General features: G+C 38.1%; 1 protein-coding gene and 1 long non-coding RNA gene across 2 annotated transcripts; both read left to right on the forward strand.

The window, feature by feature from the left end:
* Positions 1–84: 84 nt before the first annotated feature.
* Positions 85–2,209, forward strand: LOC106633250 (myelin-associated glycoprotein; the record flags this gene model as incomplete). Its single annotated transcript, XM_014334583.2, is given in 3 exon segments — positions 85–157; positions 586–679; positions 785–2,209. Coding segments are annotated over 3 exon segments (599 nt in total), but the record flags the coding sequence as incomplete, so codon positions are not given.
* Positions 2,210–7,991: 5,782 nt separating this feature from the next.
* LOC121814799 lies at positions 7,992–9,553 on the forward strand. Its single transcript, XR_006054571.1, has 2 exons — positions 7,992–8,272; positions 8,891–9,553. It is a non-coding gene; the product is annotated as an uncharacterized LOC121814799 (long non-coding RNA).
* Positions 9,554–9,866: the final 313 nt, after the last annotated feature.

Below are 9,866 nucleotides of genomic sequence, written 5' to 3' on the forward strand. Positions count from 1 at the left end.
TGTTGTGAGTTCAAACAAACCTTATTTTTTAAAGACAACACGATTAATATACAGGTCTTTTTCTTTTTCTTTTTTTAAATTCAGTTCTGTATCCAGCAATAATATCCATTCTTGGAGTGCTACTGTTAGCACTGTTACTATGTGTGTTTTTTATCAGGTAAGTAAACAACATGAGACTTTTTCAGAAAACCTTCACACTTTACTGTAACAGTAAACTTTATTTGTCCTGATTCTATTTGACTAAATGCTGATAAGTACTTTGTTTATTTGGGTCTTCGTTTGTTTAAAAAAAACACTTTTGCAGCTGATTTAATACTCAACATTGGTAACACTATTGATTAAATGTAATATCAATCAAATCTGTTCATCGACAGTCCATTTGACATGCTACTGGTGGTTAATATTTGCATGTATTCATTTTCAAGACGTCTGTCTGTTAACATTCAGTAATGCATGTACAACTGCATTATTGCTTGCTAGCAGACAATTAATCTATTCATGCTGTGAACTAAAATGTAAATAGTGGCAAAACTACGATGTATGAATTGTATGCATATATGCTTGATATTCTTCTTCATTTTTTAGGGCTCAGAAGAGTCCCTGTAAAAATAAAGGTCACTTAACAGACGAAAACAACACAGTTGCAACAAGTCAGCCTCTAACTGAAGAAGGAAATGAGGTGCTTAAAGTTCCTTTTAACAGTGTTGACCAATGCTGATACTTTTGTAACTATACAGCAAGAAGTAGATTATCTTTACCACTGATATTTTCTATGTAATTGTAGGAACCAAACACAGCAGAAGAGTGCATTTATGCAAATGCTGATGGGCTGAGAGGGGCAGAAAATTTTCACCCTGCAAACATCGCTGGACCAAGCAGCACTGACTTTCCAAACTCTGGGCCAAACCATGCAGAAGGAGGACGTAAAAAATCAGACAAGAAAGAGGACGAGTGCGAACTGATTTACTCTAATGTGAACTGGAAAATGAAAAGCAAGAAAAAGAAGGGTGAAAAGTCTTTGGACATGAATCCATCTGCCAGATCTTATTTGGAAGAGGAGAAGTGCATGGTGAGGGGAGTTAACAGAAAGTCTGTGAGCAATGCAGTAGAAATGGGAGGCCTGTATGCTCAAGTGGAGCCTAGAAATATGAGGAAGGAAGTGGGGTGTGAATATGCGCAAGTCAAATTTAAAGAACAAAGCGCTATGCAAAAATAGATAAATAGTGCTGTGAAAAAATATTTACCCCATATTTCCTAACGTCTTGCTTTGTGCAAAATTAAACTAATCTTAATATTTGGAAAAAATAACTCAAGTAAATTCAAAATTCACTTTAAAAAAAAAAAGTCCAAATCTATTAAAAAATGTTGATTATCTGAAACATTTTAATGCGACAAATATGGAAGGAAATAAGAAATCAGACAAATACTTTTCATAACATATTGCAACCTTTTGCATTGTTGAGCTTGCTACAAAACAAATAAATAGCTGGTCTGTTCTCTGGGTGTGTCCTTGACACATGTAGTCACTATGTGGCCATTGAGCAATACAATTACAATCCCTTCATTCAGGTTTCTCTGGCACAGTATCTCAGACACTGCCTGATATTTTCTTAAACTTGGTAACTACCAGGTGGCTACAACTGGTCCAAGGAGACCTGTTAGAGAAGCTAGGAGAAGCTCTGGACATGATTCAGCACACAAATGGCGTGAGGATAAAAACTCCTCTTGAGCCTCTCTGTTTTTGTTCGGAACCTTCTGCCTGATTTCAGAAGCTGGAAGAGTTTGTTGCTGGGATGGGAATGGGTCCTTAAAAATCTGAGTTATTCTAGTCCAGCATCTCCTGATGTAAATGTCCTGTAGGGAAGGGAGAGCAGTCCTGCAGCAGCGTTCTGCCGTACGGATACTCTCTGAAGTGCTTTTTTAGCCTTGACACAGCTGTTTCCATACCAGGATGTGATGTTCTGTGTGAGGATGCTCTTCTCACACAGAACCTGTGTGAGGATTTTCTATACAGTGCCTGTATAGAAAATCCTGAGGATCACTGGAGAGACCCTGAACTTCCTCAGTTGTCATATGTGGTACAGGTGCTGCCTAGCCTTTTGGTCTGCACCTGAATGTGGGCAGACCATGCCAGGTCTGAGGAGATGTGGACACTAAGGTACTTGAAGAACTGCACCCTCTCCACTAGAGCTCCATTAATGATAATGGGCTTGTGGTCTCTGTGCTGACTCCTTCTGAAGTCCACCACCAGCTCCTTGGTCTTGCCGACGTTCAGCTGGAGGTGGTTGTCCTAGCACCACGATGCCAGATTCTTCACTTCATCAATGTAGGCCGCCTCATCGTTGTTGGAGATGGCGCCCAACACCACTGTGTCGTCAGCAAACTTCACAATGGTATTGGAGCCGTGGGTGGCCACACAGTCTGAAGTGTAGAGGGAGTAGAGCAGTTGCGAGAGGACACATCCCTGTGGCGCTCCTGTGCTGATGGTGAGGCTGTCGGAGATACACCTACCCACCCTCACCACCTGAGTTCTGCCATTGAGGAAGTCCAACACCCATGCACATAGACGGCTGTTGAGTCCCAGATCCCTCAGCTTTGTGAACAATCTACCGGGCAATATTGTGTTGAACGCTGAGCTGTAATAAAAAAAAAAAGCATTCACACATAGTTAGCCTGTTTCTTGTCCACGTGGCTAAGGGTGGTGTGCAGGATGTCTGCGATGGCGTTCTCCGTGGATCTGTTGAGTCGGTGGGCAAACTGGAGCGGACCTGTGGTGTCTGGGATTGAAGAGGAGATGGTTTTCTTCAACAGCCTCTCGAACACCTTCATAACCATCGAGGTCAGTGCAACTGGCCGGTAGTCATTCAGACATGAGGGCTTGTTGTTCTTGGGGACAGGGATGATGGTAGCAGACGGCCGGTGATGCCGTCTGGTCCCGCCGCTTTCCTTGTGCTCACTCTCCTCAGCGCTGTTCGGATGTCGTGCTCTGCGATGCTGATCGCCGGTCCCTCTCTGATGACGTCACTGTCCTCAGTTGTCAGGCAGTTGTTAGAATTAGCCGCCTGGCTAACCTCGAAACGGGCGTAGAACTGGTACAGCTCATTGGAGAATGCAGAGTCGGCATTGGTCGGCGCAGTGTCCCTGGCTTTGTAATCCATGATTGTGCGTAGTATGTGCCAAATGCTCCATGTATCGCCCCGGCTGAAGTGAGACTCCACTCGCTCCCGATATCGGCATTTGGCATCCCTCACCGCGCATCGCACGCCGTATGAGGCCGCTTTCATCACAACATCACAACATACATCTGAATCTTATTGTTTAGCTGTTTTGTTTGTTTGTTTTATTAACATGCAATTGCAGGAAAAGTGTTGTTAACTGTTCTGATAATTAGTTGTTGTATTGTGTACCCAGTCACAAACTATGTCTATATAGAGGTGATATTAATATATTTATAGTATCATGATATGCAGTCACAGTCAGTTGTGCTTAATTTAATTTTCTATCTTGTTGTGGGCTATAAATATAATGAATGATACTTAAACATAAATACAAGTGATTCTGTTTTTTGTTTTGTTTTTCAATATATTATTTTGTCAAACATTTTTTGGAAGTTAAGCACCAGTGTTGGACAAGTTACTTGAAAAAAGTAATCAGTAAGTAATTACTGATTACTTCCCCCAAAAGGTAATCCCGTTATTTTACTGATTACTTATTTTCAAAAGTAATGAATTACTTAGTTACTTAGTTACTTTTTTAAAACATGATTTACAACCTGAATAGGTAATAAAGCGATAGATCTTTCAGCCCAATTCTACTTTTTCTGCATAATCCATTGGTGCTTTCGAGTTCACTCATGGATTTGCTCTTTCATATTCATAGAACGCATTCACTTGCTATGACACACTAGACATGGGGAGGATTGACTGGTAGATATCGAGTAAATTTTGGTTTTTGTACCTTTGTCCTCTAAGCTGTATGACATCATTTCACTGAGTAAATGTTCTGGGTGCATTGCATTGGCTGATAATAATCTTTGTTCATCACCTGATCTAACCTGATTTTAAGTCCCTACATTCCTCCTTATTGCATTAAAAAGTGTAGCAAACTAGAAATTTAGTGAAACAAAGACAGCCATTCTTTCAATCTTTCAGGGTTTCTCATGTTCAGACTGACTGCCTTAGTCAGCCTCAAACAGGAAACAGTTTCCTGTTTGAGGCTGAATAGCAGAGAAAGTGGCAGAGCATCTAAGCTTGTCTTTTCTCAAGTCACTTTAGATTTCTCAAGTCATCTAAAGTGACTTGAGAACAGAAACAGACTGGGACATCACAAACACAGTGAAGCAGCATCTATCTAGCCAGGTACGGTTCTCGTAAGATATAAAGATTGAACTTCCTTTCTGAAGATCTAAAGCTGTATTACAAATGTAAAGCTAAGTTTTGTGCTTTGTTCAACCTGGAAGAACTTGAGGATTCTAGTGTAGAAAAATCAACTGTAGTACTATACACTTCCTCAGTAACTGATTTTGTGTCACAGTGTATTATGACCTGTATTATAAATACAATGTTACAGCTGCTGTGTTTCAAAGATGACTTATCGGATGCTGTAAAGTGACTGCTGTCTTCATGGCGGCCGCTCATCTGCTGAGTTTGATGACTGGTAATAAAGACCCACTTTTGTCTTTAGTTCTGTTGCTGATAATGCTTTTAAACAGTTAATGCAATGTAAAAACACAGACAACAAGTGTCAACTTGGAATGACTAAGAGAGGGAGGGAGAAAACAGGAGAGAGAAAACATGGGGAAAAAAGATAAAAGCTGCATGGGTTTCACAAAAAATACAATAACATATAAAAATTCAGGCAATGTTCATTTCATACTATTGGCATTATTGTATTATTTTCGTGTAGCAATACATTTGGTTACTTTGATAATGTGAAAAAGTCATAATCGTGTAACTTTATCAAATTAATCTTTAGTAATTTTGCAGTAAAGGTAGGATATGTTCCTTAGAATTTGAAGACAGAAAGCAGAATACAGGAAGACAGAACATCCACTCATTTCATTTTTAATGAGTTGACAGCAATATTAGGTTGATTTCAGAGAAGTCACTGGTGGTTTTTTGTTATTTATATATGGTTGATGTCTCTTAGTGGTTAGCCAGCTTTCATAATAGCATCTCTCTGTGCATCAGCGTTTCCATTTGTGGGTCATCACCAAAGATAGTATTACAAAATTTTGTGGTTTAGTGATGTTTCTGACCTTCCCTTCTGCTCTCATCTTCCTCTCACCCTTTTGAGGTACCTCAAAAGAGTGAAATAGTAAAAATAGTAAAATTTAAATTTTAGTGATCTAATCATGATTTTGTCAGTAATAGAAAGTTAAACATTCCTATCAGGAACTTTGTATGCACACATTCATCAGCATGGTTAAAACTGATTTAGATTTTTAAAAAGTTAACCATCAATTTCACAGGCACTTCTCGACAGAAACAAAGGCTAAAGATACATTTTATTTATTTATTTATTTGCTACTTCTGATTCTGTCACATTTTATCCTTAAAATATACCATGGTTCACAGATGATGCATCTCTTCTCTGTACAGGAAGTTTGCAAGTTCAATGCCACAAACTTGCTCATGTTATACATCTCAACAGTGTATCTTTAGTTCACAGTGATATTAAATGCTAATCTAAATAGAGGTTAATTCCTGTTAAAAAAAAACGTTTTTCTTTTCCACTGTCACCAAGTCCTTGCTCAAATGGAGTAATTTGATTGTTGTGGTTTTCCCTGTATTATCGTGGGGTCTTTACCTTACAATATGAAGTACCATGTGGCAATTTTTATTGTGATTTGGTGCTATATAAATAATATTCAACTGAACTGAATTAGTTATTAACTTGTAAAAAGCAACATAATAAAAATAGGCTATTCATCCTAGAAAATATATCAATATTTGTCATCTTAATAGGGGTGTGGGAAAGGAATATTATATTTTGAATTGTATCAATACAAGGACACCAAATATCAATATTTTTATTTAATCAATTAAAATAATCTGGGAAGAATTTGAACAAGAAGTTTCAGCTCACACACCACCATCCAGAAATAACTTTAGACAAGCGAGCGTATGTTAAATCAGCTCAACCGAAATAAGTGCCCAACACTGGACACACATAATTTGACGAAGCTACTTCATATTTAAGAGCAAGTCAGTTGCTCAGTCATATGAGTAAAAGTAAAATAGCAACCTCCTAGCATCAGTCAAAAACACCAGTCCCTGTCTGGTAAATTGACCTTTTTCAGCAACTGACTGCAACTTGTGGTGACTAAACCCATTTGTAGGCATTTTGTGGTCATGAGTGTGCACGATACAATAGATTGACAGCATGTAGCCATCAGTCTCAATGAGTCTTTGAGACTTTACTCAACTGGCTGCCTGCTGGTTGTGGTCCGGTTATATCCCTATAGAAGGTGGCTGAACACAAATGTAATAGTTAAACATGAATATCTGTTAAATGGGAATTTCAGTCTAGACAGTAACGTGTGATTTTCAGTGACTTATTACTGTTAACTGTTGTATCATCAGAAGATGATTGCTTTAGATTGCATGTAATTGCCCATTTGACCCCATTCAGTCAGAGTGTCACGGTCGATAGCAGGGACTCAAGCGCAGAGCAGGTTGACGTTTCCAAACACATTTTATTTACAACACCAGTACAGAATATATACAGTGAGGGGGGGAAATCCAGGGTTCCAAAGGTCCAAGGGGAAGGTCTCTCACACTTGTACTCGTCTCCACGTCCAAACTCACACACATTCACACAGCAGGAAGGTCACAGGTCCAGGGAGGAAAGCTATCACACAGGAGAGGGAAATTATTCAAAAGTCACAAAATACTCAAGCATGGATTCACGGGAGCTGAGAGGATCACTAACGTGTCTCGCACAATCATCCAGCGATGAGAAGGTCTGCGTCCTGGCCTTAAGTAGTGGACAGGTAATGACAACTAAACGTGAATGGGTGTGTGGGCCAAGGGGGGGAGCCCACAGTGAGCTCCGCCCAGGCAGAGCGGTGAAGGAGATAGAAACAGAGAGAGACAGAGAACACAAAACACATGCAGCCTTGCAGGGCCAGCTGGGTAGACACGGGGACCATAACACAGAGACTGATAGCAAACTGACTCCAGGTGTTAGTGACAGCATTGGTATGCTTGGCAATCTCATTTTGCATTAAAAAAAATATGGTGAAAAAGCTATCTTATTGGATAGAATAGATAGTGACAAGGTTTAACTATGAGGAAAATTTAAAAGGTGATAAATGTATATGAAAAATAAGTCACAGATATACAAATATGTTTGTCACCTGTTTCTCTCTTCCTCTCTCTCTCCTCTTCTCTCTTGCATTACATTTAGCAAATTATCATAATACTCATTTTTAGAATCACCCAACAATGTGCAAATTTGAGTCAGTCCCTCTGGTCCAATATCAGAAAACCAAAAAGTGACTCTGACATGCAGCAGTAATGCCCACCGAGCAGTAGAAAACCACCTCTGGTACAGAGGGTACAAACACAGTTGGATTTAAAGCATCCATCAACCTCCAAATAGACATCAGGTGTATGTATTAATTTTACAAAATTACTATTTATGTACCCTGACTAGTACCCAACTAGAATTTCACTAATAGAATTGAATGGTAGGAAAATATGTGTTTTTGTATTCAAAATATTAGAGACCAAGAAAAATACCTTGTGCTTTTTACTTCTCAGTTTTTACTTAAGACAAAACTAAACTTGTTGTTTGTCTCGACCCAAGCTTAGTAAGACCCAAGTAGGATTTCATATTATTTGTTCAAGAGGAAGTAATTACACAAGTAAACAAAATAATAATTATAATACCAGCAATTTTCAGGTGTAAGATGTCCAAATAATACCAGCTCAGATATTCATGCTTTTTCAATAATAAAACTGTCTTACATTTCATTGTGCATGTTTTGAGGCTCATTTTACAGATTCACCTAAAAACGTCACAGTTTCAGTCAGTCCCTCTGGTCCAGTACCAGAGAACAGCAATGTGACTCTGACCTGCAGCAGTAATGCCAACCCAGCAGTAGAAAACTACACCTGGTACAGAGCTGATGGAGACCAGGAGACTTTTATTGGGACTGGAAGCTCTTTTAATGTTACCGTTTCAAAAGTCAAAAGTACATTTTTCTGCAAGGCTACAAATGAACTTGGATTTAAACGATCAAGCAACCTACAAATAAATGTTCAATGTATGTATTAATTTAATTAATTTTCCATATTTACTCTTTACATATCACAACTAGAATTCTATTAATAGGATTGAAGGATGTGTAATACATGAATTATTGTAATGAAACTAAAGCATTAACTGATCTTTGGGGTGGAGTTAAATAATGAGACTGACAATAATCACATTACAAGTAGTTAATTTAATTTAAGTATTGGTCATTAAAATTAGGGATTCCTGACAGCCACATTGTTAGGCACATAGTAAGAAGAACTAAAAAAAATTCAAACTTTCTTCCGATAGCTCTAAATCTTTCATCAATAAATCAGTTAAAGATTAAAGACAGAAGAAAAGGTTATTTCATTTGACATGAACAGAGTCTTCAGAAAGAAAAGCCAAGAAAAACAACTTGTCATTTTTACTCTTCAGTTTCTGCTTAAGATGAAACCTTTATATTGGTGTGGTTTGCTCTCTGCTAATATTTAAAGATACAATTTTGTGTTATGCATTCAAGAGTATTTAATTTTTTTTTTTTAAAAAACCATTTGAAGCACTACTGTATTACAAATATTTACACTTATTCTGTAAATAAAACTGTCCTAACATTTCAGTCTGCATGTTTCTGTGCTCATTTTTTCAGATTCACCTAAAAACGTTACTGTTTCAGTCAGTCCTTCTGGTCCAGTACCAGAGAACCTCAACGTGACTCTAACCTGCAGCAGTAATGCCAACCCAGCAGTAGAAAACTACACTTGGTACAGTGCAGATGGAAACCAGGAGACTTTTATTGGGACAGGAATGAATTTATCTATTAAAGTCTCCAAAGACAGGCGAATATTGTTTTGCAAAGCTGGAAATGAGATTGGAGTTGGACGTTCCAGCAGCATTCAAATTGAACTTCAGTGTAAATATCACATTTTACATCTCTTTAACATGTTCTCTATCCACATCTAATTTGCATGTACATTTGTATAATATTACGATTCAACAACAAAAAAGAAAAGAGAAAGAGGCAGACTAATTCAATGACAAAAATGACCTTTGTTTAGCCAGAGCAGGAGACAATATAAACAGAGTACAATGCCAAGAATCCAGCAAATGAGGCAGTTTTTAAGGGTAATCTTAAAAACTGGCACAAGCACATCTGGACCAGACAGGACCAGACTGCAGCAAAGGAGAAAGCACTATATGCACAAAGGGTAATCAGTTAATGAAACACAGGAGGGTCACAAGATGCTCCCACAAAGATTCAAGACAGTTAATGAAGAAGAGACAAGTAAACTTAAGAGCACTACACAATTACTAAGATAAAGTTAGGAACCATAAAATACAAAAAAGGGAAAATCAGACACAAAACTAAAGGAAGGAAATACAGAGAAGGAAAACAGAAATACTGAGCGAAATAAAAAACTCTAATACAAATAGAAACTGTAACTAAGAGAACTAAATACATGAAGATGAAGACGTGATAAAGTAACTACTAGCCAAACAGATGATGTTGACCATATATAAGAATTTAAAGTCCATAAACTCAAAACTGTGTGTGTGAAACCAAAGACCATAGCAGATCTGATACCAACAAGCAGCAATGTCACTCTGACATTCTGCAGTAATGC

This window comes from Haplochromis burtoni, unplaced genomic scaffold, assembly GCF_018398535.1.
Source record: "Haplochromis burtoni strain Fernald_Lab_line unplaced genomic scaffold, NCSU_Asbu1 Contig_84, whole genome shotgun sequence".
In the NCBI taxonomy this organism is placed as follows: Eukaryota; Metazoa; Chordata; class Actinopteri; order Cichliformes; family Cichlidae; genus Haplochromis; species Haplochromis burtoni.